Source organism: Leptopilina heterotoma, unplaced genomic scaffold (genome assembly GCF_015476425.1).
Source record: "Leptopilina heterotoma isolate Lh14 unplaced genomic scaffold, ASM1547642v1 Lhet_61, whole genome shotgun sequence".
Lineage (NCBI taxonomy): Eukaryota > Metazoa > Arthropoda > Insecta > Hymenoptera > Figitidae > Leptopilina > Leptopilina heterotoma.
Genome location: NW_025111142.1, coordinates 392,074 through 413,835, shown reverse-complemented (window position 1 = coordinate 413,835; position 21,762 = coordinate 392,074). Strand labels below are relative to the sequence as shown.

At 23.5% G+C, this 21,762-nt stretch overlaps 3 protein-coding genes across 5 annotated transcripts; 2 read left to right on the top strand and 1 right to left on the bottom strand.

The window, feature by feature from the left end:
• Positions 1-67: 67 nt before the first annotated feature.
• On the top strand, positions 68-6,681 carry LOC122509603 (translation initiation factor eIF-2B subunit epsilon). Its single transcript, XM_043623787.1, has 3 exons — positions 68-870; positions 3,794-4,923; positions 6,400-6,681. Exons 1-3 carry the CDS (start codon positions 76-78, stop codon positions 6,515-6,517), a joined length of 2,043 nt encoding a protein of 680 aa, XP_043479722.1. The 5' UTR covers positions 68-75; the 3' UTR covers positions 6,518-6,681.
• A 1,035-nt stretch (positions 6,682-7,716) lies between these two features.
• Positions 7,717-15,311, bottom strand: LOC122509649 (protein suppressor of hairy wing-like). Of its 3 annotated transcripts, XM_043623852.1 has the most exons (12): positions 15,075-15,311; positions 14,872-14,925; positions 13,633-13,716; positions 13,160-13,242; positions 12,599-12,794; positions 12,185-12,473; positions 11,879-11,981; positions 11,266-11,529; positions 11,055-11,078; positions 10,048-10,369; positions 9,424-9,767; positions 7,717-8,137 (listed from the first exon to the last, which is right to left on the bottom strand). In XM_043623852.1, exons 1-12 carry the CDS (start codon positions 15,088-15,090, stop codon positions 7,871-7,873), a joined length of 2,046 nt encoding a protein of 681 aa, XP_043479787.1. In that variant the 5' UTR covers positions 15,091-15,311; the 3' UTR covers positions 7,717-7,870. The 3 variants fall into 3 exon arrangements, with proteins under 3 accessions (XP_043479787.1, XP_043479789.1, XP_043479788.1); XM_043623854.1 differs by lacking the exon at positions 13,633-13,716; XM_043623853.1 differs by lacking the exon at positions 11,055-11,078 and having other exon boundaries at positions 15,075-15,309.
• Positions 15,312-16,055: 744 nt separating this feature from the next.
• Positions 16,056-19,178, top strand: LOC122509650 (peroxynitrite isomerase THAP4-like). The gene is made up of 4 exons (XM_043623855.1): positions 16,056-16,276; positions 16,865-17,045; positions 18,063-18,291; positions 18,450-19,178. Exons 1-4 carry the CDS (start codon positions 16,182-16,184, stop codon positions 18,656-18,658), a joined length of 714 nt encoding a protein of 237 aa, XP_043479790.1. The 5' UTR covers positions 16,056-16,181; the 3' UTR covers positions 18,659-19,178.
• Positions 19,179-21,762: the final 2,584 nt, after the last annotated feature.

The window sequence follows — 21,762 nt, the reverse complement described above, 5'->3', positions numbered from 1 at the left end:
AAGAGTAAAGGTGCTTGTCACGATAAATTTTTTTTTTGTATTCTTAGCTACCCTACTCTGAACTAGCAGACGACAATGCTCTCCACACTCCACATGACAAAAATAAACACTTCTAACCTCACAAACACAAAAATTGTGCACCAAAAACCCACATATGTCACAATGTCAAAAACGGCAAGTAATCGCGACACAAAATTAGGTAAAAACGACGTTCTCCAGGCAATTGTATTTGCCGACGATTTTACCGAAAAACTCTCACCCCTTGATAATGTCCTGCCAACTATTTTACTTCCCGTTTTAAATACTCCTCTCCTTCAATATCTCATTGAAACACTCGTTGCCTCTCGCGTTCAAGAAGTATTTCTCTACTGTAGCAATCACATTGATCTATTGAAAAATTACATTAAAACTCTAAATCGCAGTGACATTACAATAACGCCGATAATCTCCGACGGTTGTCGTTCGCTGGGCGATGCTCTCCGGGACATTGACATTAAGGGCTGGGTGAGGGGCGATTTTATTTTAATTCGCGGTGATGTCTTTACAAATGTCGATTTAAAACGTCTAATAACATCGCATCGGGCAAAAACAAAAAAAGATCCCGGCAATAGTATGACATTGTTGTTGAGTAATTTTGGTAATTTACAAAATTCTTGCCTCAAGGAGGAGACTTGTTTATTGGTGTCAAATAATGAGGACAATAAAGTTTTACTTTATAAAAAAATGCGGAAGGAGAAGAAAATTCAAATGGAATTACAATGGTTTTTAGATCATGAGAATATTCATATTAATTCTGGACTATTGGATTCGCATGTTTATTTTTGTTCGCCATCTGTTCTTCCACTTTTCTCCGATAATTTCGATTTTCAGGTGAGTTCTTCTTATTTAATTTCAATCAATTTTCTATTTTTAGTATTATTTATAATTTTAATTTAATAAATAATAAAAAAAAAGTTTTATTAAATGATAATAAATGTTTCATCTTTATTTTATGCTTCAAAAAATTTAACGGAGAAAATGAATTACAATGTATTTTATACTCGAACAAATTAAACGAAATAAAATCTAAAAAAGGAAATTATTTCTTTTTTTTAAAAAAAGAAAGTTTTACTATAAAAAAAAGGAAATTAATTCTTTTTCTAAAAAAAAAAAAGTTTTACTTTTAAAAAAATAGAAATTAATTCTTTTTTTAAAAAAACAGAAAGTTTTACTTTTAAAAAAAAAGGAAATTAATTAAATTTTCCCAGAATTTTTCACGAATAAGGAAATTAATTCTTTTTTTTAAAAAAAAGAAAGTTTTACTTTTAAAAAAACTGTAATTTTTCTAAATTTAAATATTTGTAATTAATTCTTTATTTTCTCAATTTCAGGGAAATCAGGGAAAAATCAGGGATTTTTATTAAAAGTACTGGAAGAAATTAAATTTTTAGAATTCATAGGAAAATTCTGAATTTTTGTGTCTTTTTTGTTACAAATAATTGCAGAAATTCAATTATTTTCAAAACTAATAAAATTCATCGTGAAAATTCAATTATTTCAAAAAATTTTTAAATTCTCGTCAAAATTTCAATTTTATCTTTGTAAATAATAAAATTCTTCTTCGAAATTCAATTATATTTGAAAATTTTAATAAAATTCTTTGGAAAAATTTCAATTATTTTTCAATAATTTTACAAATAAAATTCAATTCTTTAAAAAAAAAATTTTAATAAAATTCTTTGCATGAATTGAATTATTTTCATAAATAATAAAAATTTCACAGGAATTCAATTATTTAAAAAAAATTTATAAATTTCTTCGCTATAATTCAATTAATTTCATAAATAATAAAACTCATCGCAGAATTTCAATTATTTTTAATACTTAAAAATTTTATTAAAATTCGTCAAAAGAATTCAATTCTTTGAAAATTTGTTGATTAAATTCTTTATGAGAATTAAATTTTCGAAAATATTCAATTATTTAATAAATTATTTATTTTTGTATTTAAATAATTGAATTCCCGTAAAATAAAAAATTCTTGTCAAAATTTCATTTATCTTTATAAATAATAAAATTCTTTTTCAAAATTCAATTATTTTGAAAAATTTTAATAAAATTCTTAGCAAAATTTCATTTATTGTCAAAAATCTTCCTCAATTCAACAATTTTCAATATCTACTAATTTTTATAAAATTATCCAAATAATTCAATTTAAAAAAAAATTTTTTGTTAGAATTCTACTCAAAATATTTAATTATTTTTATATACATTATTTTCATAAATAATAAAAATTTTTACAGGGATTCAATTATTTTCATAAATAATAAAACTTATTACAGAATTTTATTTATTTTTAATTGAATTTTAATTGAATTCTTTGAAAAATGCAATTATTCTTAAATTTTTTTTTTAAATTCTTCAAAAGAATTCAATTATTTGAAAATTTTTTGTTAAAATTTTTTATAAGAATTCATTTTTAGGAAATATTGAATTATTCAATAAATTATTTATTTTCGTATTTAAATAATTGAATTCTCGTAGAAATTTCTAATAAGCAATTTTTGTCAAAATTTCAATTATATCTTTAAAAATAAAATTTCTTCTCCGAAATTCAATTATTTTCAAAAATAACAAAACTTTTCACAGAAATTCAATTCTTTTTAAACATTTAAATAAAATGTTTGGCAATAATTCAATTATTTTCATAAATACAAAAATTTTTCCCAGGAATTCAATTATTTTTATAAACAGTAAAATTTCTTGAACAATTCAATTATTCTTATAAACAGTAAAAAAAAATACTTTTTATAGAGATTCAATTATTTTAATTAATAATAAAATTTATTGGAAAATTTCAATTATTTTTACGAAAACTTTACTTTAATGAAAACTTTACTCCTTGAAAAATGTCATTATTCTTCAAAATTTTATTAAAATTATTTAAAAATTTGTTGATAAAATACTTTATGAAAATTCAAATTCATAAAAACATTGAATTATTTAATATAAAATTATTTATTTTTCTATTTGAATAATTGGATTTTCGTAGAATATTCTAATAAAAATTGATTTAAAATTGAATTTTAGTTAAAATTTTAGATAATAATTTAATATTAAAATCATTATTGTGTGAATTTTTAGAAATAATTGAATTTTGAAAAGGTTTTCAAACAAAAATCTTTGAAAATCTGAATTTTCCATTCTTTTAACGAATAAATTTTTTTTTTTTTGAAAAAGATTAATTGAATTTTTTAAAAAAATTATTTGAATTTTTTATTTTCTCAAATATATATTTAATTGAAAATTTCTCGAATAGTCGATTATTCGGGATTTCGAAAAATTGAATTGTAAACAAATAGATTTGAAAAATATCAAAAAACTTTGTAAAAATTATTAATTATAATTATTAATTATTAAAGATAATTGATTTAAAGAAGAATTGTAGTTAAAAATTTTAGTAAATAGTAATTGAATTGAAATGATGAAAATAATTTTGAAGAAGTTACAGTAACAATATTCTTTTATTTTATAAAATAATGATTTTTAAAATTTTGAATTATTATAAAACATGAAGAAATCGATTAGTCCGAGTCGAAGACTCGGAGTGATTGATTTCTTCATGTTTTAATAAAATTCTTATAAGTTATTGAATTTCAAAAGGTTTGAGTTTGAAATTAAATTATAAAAAGATTAAAATTTAAAAAAATTCAAAAATACAAGATTTAAAGAATAAAAATCAAATTTAAGTTTAAGATCGTAAAAATTAAAATATTACAGATAAAAAAATAAGATTTGTATTTTATTTTTGCAGACAATGGAGGATTTCATAAAAGGCGTCCTGCTAAACGAGGAAATTCTCAATTCCCGAATTTACTGGGAATCGCCGAGTCCCACGGAATACGCACTTCCAGTGACATCGTGGAAAGCTTATCACAAATTAACCCGCGATATTTTACAACGCCAAGCATATCCATTGACTCTCGATTTACTTGGTTTCTACAAAAATTATTCATGCCTCTCAGTTCTGAAAAGCACCTACAAACATCAAACGGCAACAATATCACGCGGTTCATTCCTGAAAAATGACTCAATAATCGGCGATAAATCACTAATCAATGGAAATTGCACCCTAATTAGAACCGTGATCGGTGACAATTGTCAAATCGGCAACAAAACAGAATTGGAAAATTCCTATCTATTCACAAATGTAAAAATTGGTGGCAATGTTTTTTTAAAGGACTGTCTAATAATGCCCGATTGTAAAATAGACGATTGCGTTCGTTTAAATAATTGCATTGTCACTGCGAATGTTTCACTGAAAAATTGTGAATTCACCGATAAAATAATTAGCGAATCAAAGGGAGAAATTGTGGTTGACGATATTTTTGAACCGCAATTTCTCGAGGGTGATGGGGAATTTTTATTTTTCGCTGAGAGAAAAAATAATGAGAATGATAATGAGATTGATGAGGAATCGAACGATGAGAGCAGTAGTGAGGCAAGTTATGCGGCCTCTGTTCCTGACGATGTCAGTATATTTTTGTCGGAAGTAATTGACAGTTTGTCGCGTGGCTATCAGGATAAATTGAATTGCGAGAATCTTATTTTGGAAATAAATTCGTCGCGTTACGCTTATAATATGGCAATTCGAGAGGTTACCTATAATGTGATTAAGGCGGTGTTGGGACTTCCGGCGCACTATTTGAAGCACAGTGACAGTCCGTTGAGTGACGATGTCTACAGGAAGACGCTGAAGGGAATGTTGATTTATTTTAAGAAAATTATTGTCAATTATATGAAAACTGAAGATTCACAGGAGGATTGCTTGAGAGCGATTGAGGACGTTGCGAATACGACTAAAGCACTTTTGCCATTTACACATCATTTGTTGCATTTCCTCTACGATTGTGACGCTCTTTCCGAGGAGAAAATCATTGAATGGTATTTAATCATAATATATTTGATTTGAATTTTGATATTTAATTTATTATTTTTATGCAAATCACAATTATTATTGTACTAAATTTTTTAATAATTTCAATTTATTTATTTATTTAATTTTATAATCAAAATTTAAAAAATTTACATATTAAGTAAATAATTAATTATTATTATCGTTTATATTTTCAAAAATTTTAATATAATTCTTCGTGAGAATTCAATTATTTTCATAAATAAAATAACATTCTTCGAAAGAATTCAATTATTTTTATAAAATAGTAAAATTTTTTTCTAAAATTCAATTATTTTCTACAAAATCTTAATAAAATTTAACAAAAAAATTCAATTATTTTCTAAAATTTTAATAAATGCTTCGGAAAAATGCAATACCTAATTTTTTGTAAATAGTAAAATCTTTGCAATAATTCTATTATTTTGAATAAAATTTCATGAAAGAATTAAATTTTTTTCTTAATTTTTTATAAAATTTTTCAAAAGAATTGAATTATTTTCTAAAATTTTTGAATAAATTCTTCAAAACAATTGAATTATTTTTAATGCAATTTTAATAAAAATTCTCGAAAGAATTTAATAATTTTCAAAAACTTCATATATATAATAATTCAACAAAACAATTCAATTATTATCAAAAATTTTAATAAAATTCTTCTCAAGAATTCAATTATTTCAATTATTTATTATAAAAATTTTTACAGGAATTCAATTATTTTTAAAAAATTTAATAAAATTCATCGAGTAAATTCAAAATTTTTAATAAAATTCTTTGCGTGAATTCAATTATTTTTATTAAATAATAAAGATCTATGCAAGAATTCAATTATTTTTAATAAAATTTTAATATTTCTCAAAAGAAGTCAATTATTTTTAAAATTAAAACAATTCCATTTTTTAAAAATTTTTAATAAAATTTTTCTGAACAATACAAATATTTACTAAAATTTTAATTAAATCCTTCGAAACAATTTAATTATTTTCAAAAATTTTATTAAATCATTCGGAACAATTCAATAATTTTTTTAAATAGTAAAATATTTGCTAAAAATCAATTATTTTCAATAAAATTTCACGAAGGAATTCAATTTTTTTCTTAATTCCTTACAAAATTTTTCAGCAGAATTCAATATCTTTCTAAAGTAGGTAATAAAATTTTCCGAAAGAATTCAATTATTTTCATGAATAGTAAATTTTTTTTTTAAATTCAATTATTTTCAACAAAATCCTAAAATTTCAGTAAAGAATTCAATTATTTTCTAAACGTTTAATAAATGCTTTGAAACAATTCAATTATTTTTATAAGTATAGAAAAATTCATAGCAAGAATTAAATTATATTTATAAATAATAAACTTCTTCTTATGAATTCAATTATTTTCAATACAATTTTTATAAACTTCAATTAAATTAATTTAATTAATTAATTAATTAAATTATTAAATTAAAAATATATAAATTTCAGGTATGAAAACGATCTGGACGAAAAGGAGGCGAACGTACAAGCATTAAAAAAGGCCGTGATGCCATTTATAAAATGGCTCCAGGAAGCAGAGGAAGATTCAAGTAGCGACGAAGATTGAAATTATTTTCAAAAGAAAAAAAAATGAGAGGTATTTATAGGGAAAAAATTTGGGAGGTGAAATAAAAAATCGAACTCAATTTATACTTAAACTCCTAATTAAAAAACCATTTGTATTTAGGTTGTAAATTGTACATCGAAAATAATACATTTTTTTTGCAACAATTCGCATTTATTTAATGATTATTTTTTATTATCATTATTATCAAATAATTTATTACGAAAAAAAGTTCACGCAGTACGGAATGGTTTTTATTTTTATTTTTACTTTATCCTCATCCTACATTAAATATTAATGTACACAACTTGTCCTTTACTTGTTTAATTCAGTTCTTATTAAATATTTTCTTGTTTTTCAAATATTTATTTTCAGCACTTGAAGAAATAAAAACCAAAAAGTAAATATTTTTTTCTACTTCTCTATCTTTTAATAGAAAAAAAATAATCAATTTTTCTATTTTTCTATATTTTAAAAGAAAAAATAAACATTTTTTTTCTACTTTATTTCTATCTTTTATGCAAAAGATACAGAAAAAAATAGAAAAGTATTCTTTTCTGTATCTGTATTAGAAAGAAATACAAAAAATAAAATAAAAAGACAAAAAAAAAAAGAAATTAGAAAATAAACCCTCAAGTGCCCAAGTTCAAATAAAACGAAAGTATTTTTGAAAAAAAAAGAAATTCAACTCTGTAACATTTATAAATATAATTTCTAGAAAATTTTCTTTTCTAATTTACTCTCGTGATATTGGAATAATTACAATATTAGAAAATAGAAAATACAAAAGAAAATCTAAAGATAGAAAAAAAATTCCCTTTTCAAAAAAAAAAAAAAAAAAAAAAAGAAATAAAGAAAAAGTAATTTTAAATTATACATTATTTAAAAACGTAAATACCTATAAAGTGAAAATAAAATTGAATGACAAAGAGACGCCATACTTGAATATTGGCAGTAGAAAATAAAAACAAAAAATTGAAAACAATTTGATACAAATGTTAAATGCGACAAAAATTATTTAAATTCACAGCAGGAAGGCAATAATTTCAAAACACCAAAAATTTTTAAAAATACAGAAAAATGATAGAAAAACGGTGAGAAAATACTCTGAGAAATGAAAAAACGGAAAAACGAATATGAAAAAGTGCGGAAAACCGAAAAAAAATTGAAAAAAAAATGAACGAAAGTGTGTAAACAGGAAAAATTTTAAAAATGAAAAACAGAGAAATATGAATGAAAAAGTATGTGAAAAACAGAAAAACTTCCAAAAATGAAAAAAAAAACAAAGAAAAAAATATTCTTTTTTGAATTCGAGAAAAAAAGTTTAGCCCATTCTTCTCGACGGAAAAAAAAGTCTCACAGAGTTTCGATAGATTGTTCGGTAGATTTTGCTAAATCCTTGGAGAGTTTGAGAACATGGAGTATAACCTCATCGACTGTTTGTATAGTGAGGAGTTTTTTCACATTTTGATCTTCAATAACAACGGTGAATAAAAGTTTAACATTTGCCCTCAATCTTTCCTCAAAGGGCAAATCACTATCGCCTGTAACTGGTACATGTCCACATCTTCTGATCACTGCCTCCAAAATATCTTGAACCGGTTCAGTCGGCCAGCCAAAGATCTTTAAAAAAAAACCGAAAATTAAATCAATGTAGAAAAAAATTAAATTCCTTCGTGAAATTTTATTCAAAATAATTGAATTATTGTAAAGATTTTACTATTTACAAAAAATAATTGAATTTTTGAAAAAAAATTTTATTATTTATATAAATAATTAAATTTTTCCGAAGAATGTTATTATTATTAATGAAAATAATTGAATTATTTCGTAAAATTTTATGATTTTGTTGAAAATAATTTAATTTTCGAAAGAAAATTTACTATTTTATAAAAATAATTGTATTCTTTTGAAAAATTGTACAATAAATTAAAAAAATAATTGAATTCTTTAAAGAAATATTAAAATTGTATTGAAAATAATTGAATTTCTTCAAAGATTTTGATTATTTATTAAAAATAATTGAATTCATGTAAAGAATTTTATTAAAATTTTGGAATTAATTGCCAATTGTCTCGATGAATTTTATTAAAATTTTGTAAAAATAATTAAATTCCTGTGAAAGTTTTTATTATTTATGAGAAATAATTGCATTCTTGTCAAGAATTTTATTAAAATTTTTGAAAATAATTAAATTCTTTCAATAAATTTTATTAAAATTGTATTTAAAATAAATAAATTTTTGACAAAGAATTTTACTATATTTATAAAAGTAATTGAATTTTTTTGAAGAATTTATTAAAAATTTTAGAAAATAATTAAATTATTTCTTGAAATTTTATTACGATTTTGTTGAAAATAATTGAATTGTGCAAGAAATTTTACTGTTTATAAAAATAATTCAATTCTTTAGAAAAATGTTATTACCTATTTTAGAAAATAATTGAATTATTGGCAAAAATTTTATTTAAATGTTCAAAAAAAATTGAATTTCTGTGAAAAATTTTGTTATTTTTGAAAATAATTGAATTTTTCGATAATTTTCGAATAGTATTAAAATTAATTGAAATTCTTCGATGAGATTTATTATTTATGAAAATAATTGAATTCTTGCTTAGAATTTAAAAAAATTTTGTTTTAAAAATTGAATTTCCATATGAAAAATATTATTATTAGTGAAAGTAATTAAATTGTATAAAATTGTGAAGAATTGTATAAAAATTTTGTTAAATAATTGAATTTTTTGAAAATGCTATTCTAAATTAATTGAATGTATGTGGAAATTTTATTATTTATATGAAAAATTTTTTGAAAATAATGAACTTTTTAGAAAATAAATACAATTTTTGTCGAGTACAAAACAAGGGAAGGTTTGAATTTCTTTTTTGAAAAATCTCTTTGTTTTGTACCTGCAACGTTTCCTCTTCGATGAGAATCGTTAGAAGATCGACAATTGCCTTTAGTAATTGATCGGCGCTGAGTGTGCTTGACGAGCCTTTTTTATGCTTCTCGGCAGCTGTATTTGCGATATTAAAAAGTTGCAATTGCAAGTGACGTTTCTCCGCCTCGCCCATTATGTCCTCCAGTAAATCACGATGCTTGGCGCGAATATGTCTCATTAAACAATCCTGACGAATGAAAGCTCTTCCGCATTCGGCGCACGATTGCGGCGGTTCCCGTCTATGAGTATTCAAGTGCGCCTGCAGCGACGATTTTGTCGCGAACGATTTCTCACACTTTGTACACTTGTGCGCTATAAAAAAAATTACGTTTTTATTAATTTTTTTTTTTTTTTTGTCAAATTAGACGAATAATAATTAATTCATAATAAATTTTATTAATTAGAAAAATTAAATAGAAATTAAAAATTAAAAATAGAAATAGTTTAATGTAAATTATATAAATTAGAAAAATACATTTACTTCATGTAAATTGTATTAGTTAAAAAAAATATTTTGTTAAAAAAAAAATATTTATTTTATTTAGATTTCAATTTTTGAATAAGAATAAAATAAATAAGAAAAATAAATTACGTTTGAGTCCGGTGTGAAGGAGAGTGTGTTTTGCCAGATCCTCCTTTCGAGTGAATGGTCTTTTGCAGACGTCGCATAAAAATGGAGTTACGCCCTCGTGGACAAATTTTCTGTGAACAGTGAGACGCGCCTTGCGATTGAACGTCTTTCCACAGTCCTCACAATTAAAACCATTTTCGCCCGTGTGATGGAATATATGAGCTCGCAATTGTGCCGCTTGAATAAACGATTTTTTGCAATACTGACAAACGTGCGGCTTCTCCCCCGTGTGAATTCTCTGATGACGATTTAACGTTTCCCTCGCGGCAAATTTCTTCTGGCACTGAAAATTTTATTTTCAAAAATAAATCATTCAATTTCTATTATTATTACTGATAAAAAATAATAATAATAATAACAATAATTAGGTACTAATTATTTATATTAAATTTCTAAACCAAGTGAAGACTTCAAAAGATAATAATAATTTTTATTTTTGTCAAGTTAATTTTACGAGGAAACGGATTAAACCTTTTTTTAAAAGAAACTTTATTTTTTAAGGATAAAAATATAAAATTAAGTTTATTTTTAAAAAAAAACAATTCAATACCTGCTTAAATCCGTTTAAAGGCCTCGTAAAATTTATTTGACAAAATATTTTAAAAACGGAAGTAAAATTACTTGAAAAATAATAATAATAGTAATTATTATTATTATTACTATTATTGTTGTTATTACTATTATTATTACTATTATTACTATTATTACTGTTATTACTATTATTATTATAATTATTCATTATTACTTTTATGACTATTATTCGTTTATTTCTTAATTTTTGAAGTTTCATATTGAAAATTGAGAATTTATAGAAATTTTATTTGTATTTACAATATTAAATTTTAAAGTAAATTTAATATATAGTAAATTTTAATTTAAGAAAATTTAATTTGTAGATTAAAATTTTGGATTTTAATTCTAGGAAAAAAATTGTCGTTTAAAAATTATTTTTACATATAGTTACTTACGATTTTGTCGGTATATCCAGAATGCTTGCTTGTAATTAAATCAGATAAAGAATCATGACAAAGATTGAGGGATTAAAAGCATTTAAAACCTTTTTTTCTTCTTTTATAGGAGAAACGAAAAATAAAGTATTAAAGGGGGAAAGTAAAAAAAAAATTAGAAAAACTGCGAAAATTGTTTGCTTTTTTTTGCGTAATTAAACTGTAAACTCACAAATTTGCACTCGTATGGCTTTTCTCCGGTGTGAACGCGACGATGCTTTTTCATTGCGAGCGTTGAATTAAATGATTTTGTACATAGATCGCAATTTATTGGCTTCTCTCCCGTGTGCATTCGCTCGTGAATTATTAATTGTTGCGATGTGTAAAATTCCTTTGGACATTGGGAGCATCGCTTTTTTTGTCGCGTCTGATTTCCCGCGTGCGAACGCAAATGCTCACGTAAATTGTCTTTTCTTGTGAATTCCTTGCTGCAAACCTGGAGAGAAGGAATTTTCTTTTAATTTTCTACATAAATAACAACTAAATAAATAACAATTAAATAAATAAATAACAAAAAAATAAATAAAAACTACATAAATAACAAAATAAACAAATAACAACTAAATAAATAACAAATAAATAAATAAATAAATAAAATAGCAAGAATATATTTTTAAAAGTAGATAGAATATTTAAATTGCCTAAAATTCTTCAAAAAATGAAAAAGTTTATATTTTAGTAAAAATTGAAAGTAAATTTCAAATTGAAATCGAAAGTGAAATTAAAATTGAAATTTTTAAATACAAAATAAAATCATAAAAATATGTTAACGGAAAAAAATTTACTTGACAAGAGAACGTATTCTGCAATTGTCCGTGACATCCCGATTGAAGTTTGTGTCGATTCAAATGATAACTTCTTGAAAAATATTTATCGCAACGCTCGCATCTGAAAAAAGTATTTTTTTAAGTTTAAGCAAAAATTATCTCTCCTAGAAAACAAATTGTTCTATTTTTATTATTGCTTCCTCATAGAAGAAGAATTGTATTTGTTTAAATAATTTAAATTAAATTGTTTAAATAGTTTAAATAATTTAAATTAGTTTTTTTGGACTTTGTTTCAGTTTTTTCGTTTTCAAAATAAATTCTTACTTGTAAACTTTATTGGTAGCGTGCGTCGTGTATTTATGTTTATCCAATGATTTTTTATCACGAAATGTGGCGTCGCAAAGATTACAAGTGTGATTCTCGTTCTCCCAATGAATAATGATTGTATGTCTTTGAAGGGAAGCGGCTTTTTTAAATGAGAGATCGCATTCGTTACATTTGTGTGGACCGCCTTTGTGGGCTTTTTTCAAATCCTCACCACAACAATGACACTGATTCTCCGACACTGGTTTTATATTCGGTTTCTCATTGTTATTTTTCAATCGATCTGAATCTAAAATCAGAAAAAAAATTAGTTTTCTTTTTATTAGAGTTTTTATTTATTATTTAAAAATTTTTTAAATTTATAAATTTTTTATTTATTAAAATAGAAAATAATTTTTAAATCGACTTTCTCACCGGAAGATTTATCATCGGAAAGTGACAATTTTGGATCGTCAACATCATCGGCATCGTCGCCATCATCATCTTCATCATCATCATCATCATCGCCTTCATCTTCGTCCGATTCGTAATATTCCTCGAGATTTCCCAAATCCAAAATATTTCTATCATCGTCCTCCTCTCTGCAGACTTCTAAATGCTCCGTCAGCAACTGTAAAAAATTATTTTACAAATCAGTAAATATTTTTTATCAAGTAAAAAATTTAATTTACATTTAATTTTTATTAACATTTATTTCCATTTTTACCCAAATTTTTTTGTAAATTGTTTTAAAAAAAATATCTTTACAAAGTACAAATTTCAACAAAATTTATCTTTAATTTCTAGTAAATTTTCGTAAATTTCTCATCGTGAATTCGAAATACAAAAAAAATAGTTAAATTACAAAAAAAAGAGAAACAAAAAATTTATAAAAATAATGAAAAATTGTACATATTAATTAAAATAATTATTTTAATAATGTAAATTTTTTCATTCAGAATATAAGCAGAGTTTTTGAAAATCATTCTTTCTTACGTCTTTATTCTGGAAGATTCTGTGGCACGTGACACACTCGTAGTCCATAACAATTTCAATAAGATGTCCATTGTGTGTAAAATCTGTAAAAAAAAATATTTTTTCTCTTAAAAAAATTTGGAATATATTAAAATTTTACATTAAAACTGAGTAAACGTGTTTATAAGGAAAAAAACTGAAAAAATTAAAGAGAAAAATAATTTTTACCTAAAAAAACAAATTTCAAAGTTATTGCATAAGAAAAATTATTTTTAAAAACTTAAACAAATTAAATTGAGTGACTATAAATAAGTAAGTAAATAAATAAATAAATAAAATCATAAAAATAAAATGGAATATAATAAATAATAAAAATCTTAGACTTTTATAATAAAAGTTTTCTTATTGTAAAACGGTTTATACTGTAAATAAAATAAATAGAAATTATTGAAATTATAAATAATTTTTTTTAAGAGACAAAAAATAAAACTTACATCCATCTTTATTAACTTCAACAGTATCTAATGTTTCTGGAATTATTAAAGACTCACTAACTGTTTCACAGGAGTTTAAAGTATCTAAAAAATTAAATTAAAAATTCATAATTTCGAAAATTATTCATTTATTTCACAATATTTTATTTCATAATATTTATTAATTAGAACTCTTAAAAGCACAAAATCAAAACAATTAAAGCAAAAAATTAAACAAGAAATTTTGCCAAAAAATTTTTTATTTTTTTGATTAAAATTTATTTTGATTAAACTAACTTGTTATTTACTATAAAAAATATAAATTATATAAATGAAAAATAAATAAAAAATTAATTAATTTAAAAAGAATGTAAAAAACTTTATTTGGTTATAAATTATCTATTTTATTTCTCTATGAATTTAGTGATATAAGAATATCACTAAATAAAACATAAAAAATATAAATATAAAAATTGTAACAATACAAATAAAAAATTTAATTTTTAAAATAAAATATAAAAAAAATTTAATTTGAAAAATAATATTTATTTTATTACATAAAACTGACAAATAAATAAAAATATAACAATATAAATATGTTTGTATTTATATTTCTAATTTATTAATTTAAATTTAAATTAATTAAATAAATTTAAATTTAAATTATTTATTAATTTATTTTATTTATGTATTAAAATACTTTAGAAATAAAACCACATGAAATAATTTAAAAAAAGCGATTTTAACGAAAGGTAAATAATAATAAACTTAAAAATAGGAGTAAATTATTTTTTTGAATAAATAAAAAAAGGAAATAAATAAATTCTTAAAAGGTAACATTTCAAATTTTAAGGTCAAGCAAAATGACATAATCAGTAATAAAAAAATAGAAATAAAAGTAAAAAAGTAGAGAAAAAATTAAAAAACCAGAAAAGACGTAAAAAATATAAACAGATTCACGTGGCAGAAATTCAAAGCTTAACGTCAAAAAGAAACATAATTTGTCAGTCTCACCATTTTTTTCATCACATGCACACGCACACAAAACACTATTCTCATCTCTATTTCAACATTTCATTACTATATTTGACGAAATATTGAAAATTATTCGGAAAAAACCAAGCAAAAACAACTCCGAAATCCCTCAATTTCAAAACATTTACTAAACAATAAACCCAACAATAAATAAATGAACATTGACAAGAATGAGAAATTACAATCGAAAAAGAAACAATTGAAAGAATCAAAAAAAAAACTCACCGTCTCTAATAAGACTACTGCTTTTTGTTAGAATTTCCTCAACTTTCACGACATCTAGAAATTAAATTAAATTGATATAATCAACAATATTTTCCCTCTATAAAAATTATGGGGAAATTATGAAAATTTTCCAATTATTTAGAAAGTTGAATTAGGATCTAAAATAAATTGAGAAAACCAAGAAGAAGAGAAAAAAAACTCACCGATCGATCGACTCATCTTTTCCGTTAATTTTGCCTCTTTAAAGACACTATTCTCAATTACGAATTACATATGTATTTAATGGAGAATTGCAAGTTTCATGGAAAAAATTCACGAGACTTTATCAACTCAATAAATATGGTGATAAATTGACAGAAACTAGAAATATTCTCATATACGGCAGCCATTGAGGCCTTTGACACGAAAATAATTTCCCATGCTCATATAAATTCTTCTGAATGTGTTGCTGCTGCCAGTGCCGTATATACATTGGGGGGTTTAAAAATAAAAAAAAGAGTAAAAATATTCTGAGGCTTATAATTTTCAGGCAAAAAAAAGGCAATTTAAAATACAAAATATACAATAATTATAAAATTTAAATATTAGTGCAAAAAAAAATCTTTATGAGGAATTAATTAAAATTTCTAAAATTAAACCAATTTTTTATTATTTTCAGGTTCGATTTATAATAAAACGTTAAAAAATAGTATTTTTAATTTTATCAATTTTATGGAGCTTTATATTTAGTTTTTTTTAACTAACTAATGATTTAAATACACTTAAGCATAATTAAATAGCAAAATCGTAAAATTTAAGAATGAGAAAGAGAGGGATATGCGTATATGTCTGTCCTTCTCTTTCTCATTACAAAATTTTCTCTTCCAATTCTACAATTTAAATTCTACGATTTTGTTCGTGTCGCACGTAAAAAAAAAGCAATGCAACTTAAAGCACTTTTGAAAAATAAAGGAAATTATAATTGTTTTTAATATCTCAGAAATTAACGGTTTCAAGTTGTCACATTTTATTAATTTTACCACAAGAGCAATTGCAAAGATAGTGGTTGTGAACAGAACTTAAGAAGACAATTGCAAAGAAAATGCTTGTGAAGAAGGCTTAAGAAACATTCAAGCCTCGCTTTTGGTGTTTATTGCAAAATCACCATAATAACCACGCCGGAAAAAATCATCGCCCATTGAAATATTCTTCCATTTCATCATGTCCCTTCTTGGAGAGAAGTCGCTCCGTTTTGCATCGTGTAATTTTAAAATGCCTTGATAGTCACAAATCAATTTCTTTTTTTAAATTTTACCAAAAAAAAAGAAAAAATGGTTACAAGTGGAAGGTGCATAGTAAAAAATTGTAAATATGCTAAAACAATAAAAAGGAATCGAGCTCAACAACTAGGATTGACTTTTCACCGGTAATTATACACAATTTAATTTATTTCAATTTACAAAAAAAACACCTTTTTCCCAAAAAGAAAATAAATAAAAATTAAATTTAGAAAAAGAATTCAAAATTTGAATAACAAAGTTATTAAAAAAAAATACGTAACGCTTTTGTTTGAAACCCCCCCCCTTTCCTTTGTAACAAGTAGCTTAACCCTCCCCCTCCTTGCTTAACGGGTATGGGGGGGTGAGAGCTATTTTTCAATGAATCATTTTCCGTTAATTCGAAAAAATGGAATTTAATTAAAAATTTTTTATTAAATTTTCTAAAATTATAATAAGAAAGAAAATCGAAGTCATTCAGACAAAGATTTGTTTAATGTTACTCCACAGATTTCCTTTTCAGGGAGTCAATTTAGCAACAGTTAGAACATAAATTTTTCAATAAATAAATTAGAATTCGTTGGAAAATAAAAATATTACACCCTTATATTGGAGCCATTTTTATACAGAATCAAAAACTAATTAATAATCAATTTTTAGTATAAATAGAAAGACACATATATAATAAATAGTAAAGAAAAGAAAAAATAAATAAAATTCTGTTTTTTTATGTATAGCTTTCCGAAGAATTCAATAAGTCGGCAAAAATGGGTGAATGCGTTACAGTTGTGGTCAGAAAATATCACCGAAAGTCATCGTCTTTGTTCTGAACACTTTTTGGAAGGGGATTTTGATAAAACAGTACCATCTCTAGTGAGGCTGCGAAGAAATGCGGTTCCATTTTTAAATCATGATTATGTAAGTATTAATTTATTTTTAAACAAATTTTTTTTTATTTATATTTAACATTAAAAGTTGTTTTCTATATTTGGCAGACTCAGTATTATAAATTTTTTTTCTCATAGAAAGAAATAAACTAAGAAGAATTTTTAAACTGTCGTTACTATTTAAATTTACAACCGTTAAAATTCTGACCCTTCTCAGAATGGAAACTTTTTTCTTGGTTGGGAACAATTAACAATAGAATATAATTGTTAATTATTTTTAAAATATTATTGTTAATAATTCCAAAAAAGAAATAAATTAATTTTATAATATAAATTTCTATATTGTTATATAGGGGCCGTTCATAAGCTACGTCACACTATTTTGCATAATTTTTCCACCCCCCCCTACCCTCGTCACAAATTTTACATGCTTTAGCGCCATTTTTTCTACAGAACGTCATAAAAAATGAATTCCACCCCCCCCCCCTCTAAGGCGTGACGTAGTTTATGGACGGCCCCATATAAAAATATTTTTGCATTTTAAATATTTCATTTTATATTTACTTTCTGTATTTTAATAAACTAATAATTAAGTAAATCATAAATTAATAAGATAACAGAAAATTTATCTCAGGATTTCAATTATTTTTAATATAATTTTAAATAAATTCCTTTAAAAAAATGCAATTCTAAAAATTTTATTAAAATTCTTCGAAAGAACTGAATTATTATTAAAAAGTTAGATATAATTTCTTTATTCGTAATAATTATTTTCAATAAAATTTTAATTAAATTTGTCGAAAGAATTGAATTATTTAAAAAAATTTTAATGAAATTCATCCTAACAATTGAATTATTTAAAAAATATTTTAATAAAATACATCCTAACAATTCAATTATTTAAAAAAGATTTGATAAAGCTCTTTATAAGAATTCCAATTTAAGAAATATTGAATTCAATAAATTATTCATTTTTGTATTTAAATAATTAAATTCTAGTAGAACTTTCTTAGAAGAATTGATTTTTAAAATAAAAAATTCTGTTCAGATCGAATGTGAAACAACGTCGCAAATCGACAGTAATTCAAGCAGCAGAGAATCTCAGAAATTAACTTCATCATCAGAAGTGTTGAACAACTCAGAAGCAATTCTAACACTTGAAGAAGAGGAAACTTTGGAAAAATCTCCCTCACTTCGTTTGGATACGCTCAAAAATGAAGAATTTAATTTCGAGGAAACGATAATTGAAGCAGAAACAACAGTAAACGAAAGGGACGGTGAGTAATAAATTAAAAAAATTGTAAACTTCTCGTTTATTAATTTGGGACAATTCTTTCCTTTCTGGATAAATTAACTAATAATTATAAATTATTTTAATTTTCTTCTAAAGTAGATGAATTTATTTTAAAAATTAATTGAAATCAAAATTTTCCAGATTCGAATGAGAGGATTCTTTTGGATTGCTCAACATCAATTTCATCAATTCCAGAGGAAGTAGTTGAGACTTCCGCCAGTCAAGATTGCAGCAAAGGAGAAGAAAATGAGAAAAAGGAAATAATAATTCTAAAGCAGAACTTAGAAGAAGCTTACTTAAAAATTGCATCTCTAGAAGCAGAATTATTGAAAATGAAACAACAAAACTAGAAAACTCATCAAATTATTGATAATTTGGTAATGTAAAACATTTTCTTGGTTAGATTCTTTCACATATTTTGAAAATATTAAGTCTTTGATAACAAAGAAAAGTCTTTGTCAAAGATGAAAAATTTGCGAAATTTTTAACAATTTATTCATAAAACTAAAGTGAACGAGATGAACTCCTACTGTTCTAAATTAGTACTAAAATTTTCACTTCATTTGTCTCTAGAGATTTATTTAATTTATTCTTTTGAATAAAACTCTTCTGAATTATTTTTTTATTCATAAAAGATTGTAAATAACTGTTTTAAGTGGTTTTATAGTTCGTTTAATTGAAAAACTATAGGGTATGTTGTTGCTCGAGACGATTTAGTTAATTTTACTATTTTGTTAATTTGTCTATGACAATGTGATTTAATTCTAGATTTACTATCGGTTTCAAAATAAATTCGAAATCGTTTCCAGAAGTAAACATAGACAATTTTATATTCTTACTTTTTAAGTAATGTTTCATTAATAAACACTAGCCCAGTATTCAACCGCAAATATATTTTGAAATAAATAAAAGAAATATTTTCATAAAACATTTTCATTAGGATAATAATTACAATAACCATTATAATAATTTTCATTATATAATTTCATAAAGGACAAATTGAATAAATATTTAATAACTAATTGTAACCTACACTTTTTCGAACTTTTTGATTAAGTTTTAAATTTTTGTAGGAAAAAGGAATTAATATAATTATTGAGGTAACTCAATATTTCACTTGCATTTTGCACTCATAATTAATGTAATCATTTGGGAATGCTAAAAGAAATTAGCATCTCAATTTAGATTTCATTTGAAAAAATTTAAGTATGTTTATCATCAACCTTCTTAAAAGTAATGTTAGACTAATTTGCATACTTAATACCATTACAACTTAACGTTATTGTGCCAACTGTACCTTCTTTTAATACTTCATGCCTACTAAGGCAAATGTCTCCATAGCTAGTAAACAAGCTTGCTTTACAGACAGCACCATATAATCATGTTTAACAATCTGTTTGTATGCAGATGTTTTATACGTGCAGACTTCCCCACAGGGAAGTCGGATTACAGACTTATGATGTTCACGAGAATTTTACTGAACAAATTTAAGTAATATGCAAGTAGAACTGGTTTAGACTTACTCATCCTAACAACTTTTGAAAATTTTAACTAATATATTTATCATAAAAAAATCCTATTGGGTAACCTTCACTCATTTTAGGTAGACTAAGTTTTTCGAAAAAAATGTCTGTCCTATTAACTTTAAAATCGTTATTAATTTCATCTCGTTCATTGTTACAAAAGGAGCATCTGAAAAATATGATTTTATAAATTATTTGAAATTTGCATACTTAATACCATTATAACTTAACGTTATTGTACCAACTGTACCTTCTTTTAATACTTCATATATTGGATTGTCTTTTGTCACATACAAATTCATTGCAATACCCACAGGGAAGTTGGATTACAGACTTATGATGTTGACGAGAATTTTATCTGAAAAAATTTAAGTAATACGCAAGTAGAACTGGTTTAGACTTACTCATCCTAAAAATTTTTGAAAATTTTAACTAATATATTTATCATAAAAAAATCCTATTGGGTAACCTTCACTCATTTTAGATAGACTAAGTTTTTCGGAAAAAAATGTCTGTCTATTAACTTTAAAATCGTTATTAATTTCATCTCGTTCATTGTTACAAAAGGAGCATATGAAAAATATGATTTTATAAATTATTTGATTACAAGTGCATCGTCGAAGTACTTACTGTAAAAACACTGTATCAAATCTATGAAAGGTAAAATATTTTTTTCATTTTATTAAAATTGTATTTTGTAAAAAGAGTTCATTTTGTATTCTTGTAAATAAAAATACTGTATTTTGTCAAAATATCACATATTGTTCTTCATTTTTATCACAAGCACAAACAACGACAATACAACACAGTACAACGATAAAAGACACTTTAGCTTCAAAATACTTTAAGTTGTACTTGTGTTAGTTTTTAACCATTTTAACTTTATTACCTGAAATAAAAAAAAATTTTTATTGAATATTATTAATATTAATTATATTTATATATGAATAGAATTTTAATTTTTTTAGGATTTTAATGTTGGTCTTTACCAAGGACCACTTTTTTTCATTTTTTCCGTAATTTGAACCTGTTCAAGAATGTCAAATTATTAAAAAAAACTTAATAATTATCTTATTTCTGAAAGTAGAATAAATTCGAAATTGAAAGACAAGCCCGCAAACGAAATTATTGAAAATATTTTTGCAACAAATTTATTAATAAGCCCTGAAATTCTCTGTATTTTATTTTTCGATATTTATTTATATTTTTTTGATAACAGTATTTTTGAAACAGAAAATATGTAAAATAATCTTTAATTCTGATCTAATGTTCGTTGACATAAGTCTATATAGATAATTCTAGCTTTTAAGCTAATTTTTTAAAATTTTGTCATACACTGGAGCTTCACTTATTTTCAGTCTCACTTATTTTCAGTCTCACTTATTTTCACCATTTCCAGTCTCACTTATTTTCAGTTAAATGGTTCTCCGTGCGTTCTCATTGGTTGATGTTAAAGAATCCACCAATCAAATCAACTCGAATGTTACGTTTCAGAGTGAAAATAAGTGCGACTTTGCCTTTCAGTTTGTTTGGACTTAGTGAAAATAAGTGAAGCTCCAGTGTATTATTATTTATAGCCAATATAAAGTGACAAATAAAAAATTTTTATTATTTAAAGTTAATTTAGCTTTAATAGAACAAGTTTAGTAACTTATATTTTTGCAATTTGTTTACACTTTAAAATTATTAAATATTAAAAATTGTAACATAGCCTACAAAAAATGTATTCTATTTTAAAAAAAATTAAACGTATAAGTATTCAAAACAAATATTATGAAAAATAAAACTTATTCATCCCTGTTGTTTGTTTTTTTCCTATTTAATAATATTACATTCCTTAATTTTCATATATCAATGAAAATTACGAAGAATTTTCGAAAAAAAATTATTTCCGAAATCTTTTCACATGGGACAGAATTAAACGGAAATGC

Coding starts and splice junctions, on each gene's coding strand:
- LOC122509649 (XM_043623852.1), bottom strand. Junction 13,243..13,632: donor TGAAGTTAATAAAGATGGAT/GTAAGTTTTATT, acceptor TTTTTTTTACAG/ATTTTACACACAATGGACAT. Junction 8,138..9,423: donor TCGAAGAGGAAACGTTGCAG/GTACAAAACAAA, acceptor TTTTTTTTAAAG/ATCTTTGGCTGGCCGACTGA.
- LOC122509603 (XM_043623787.1), top strand. CDS start 76: ATGCTCTCCACACTCCACATGACAAAAATAAACACTTCTAACCTCACA. Junction 871..3,793: donor CCGATAATTTCGATTTTCAG/GTGAGTTCTTCT, acceptor TTATTTTTGCAG/ACAATGGAGGATTTCATAAA. Junction 4,924..6,399: donor GAGGAGAAAATCATTGAATG/GTATTTAATCAT, acceptor TATAAATTTCAG/GTATGAAAACGATCTGGACG.
- LOC122509650 (XM_043623855.1), top strand. CDS start 16,182: ATGGTTACAAGTGGAAGGTGCATAGTAAAAAATTGTAAATATGCTAAA. Junction 16,277..16,864: donor CTAGGATTGACTTTTCACCG/GTAATTATACAC, acceptor TTTTATGTATAG/CTTTCCGAAGAATTCAATAA. Junction 17,046..18,062: donor CATTTTTAAATCATGATTAT/GTAAGTATTAAT, acceptor AATTCTGTTCAG/ATCGAATGTGAAACAACGTC.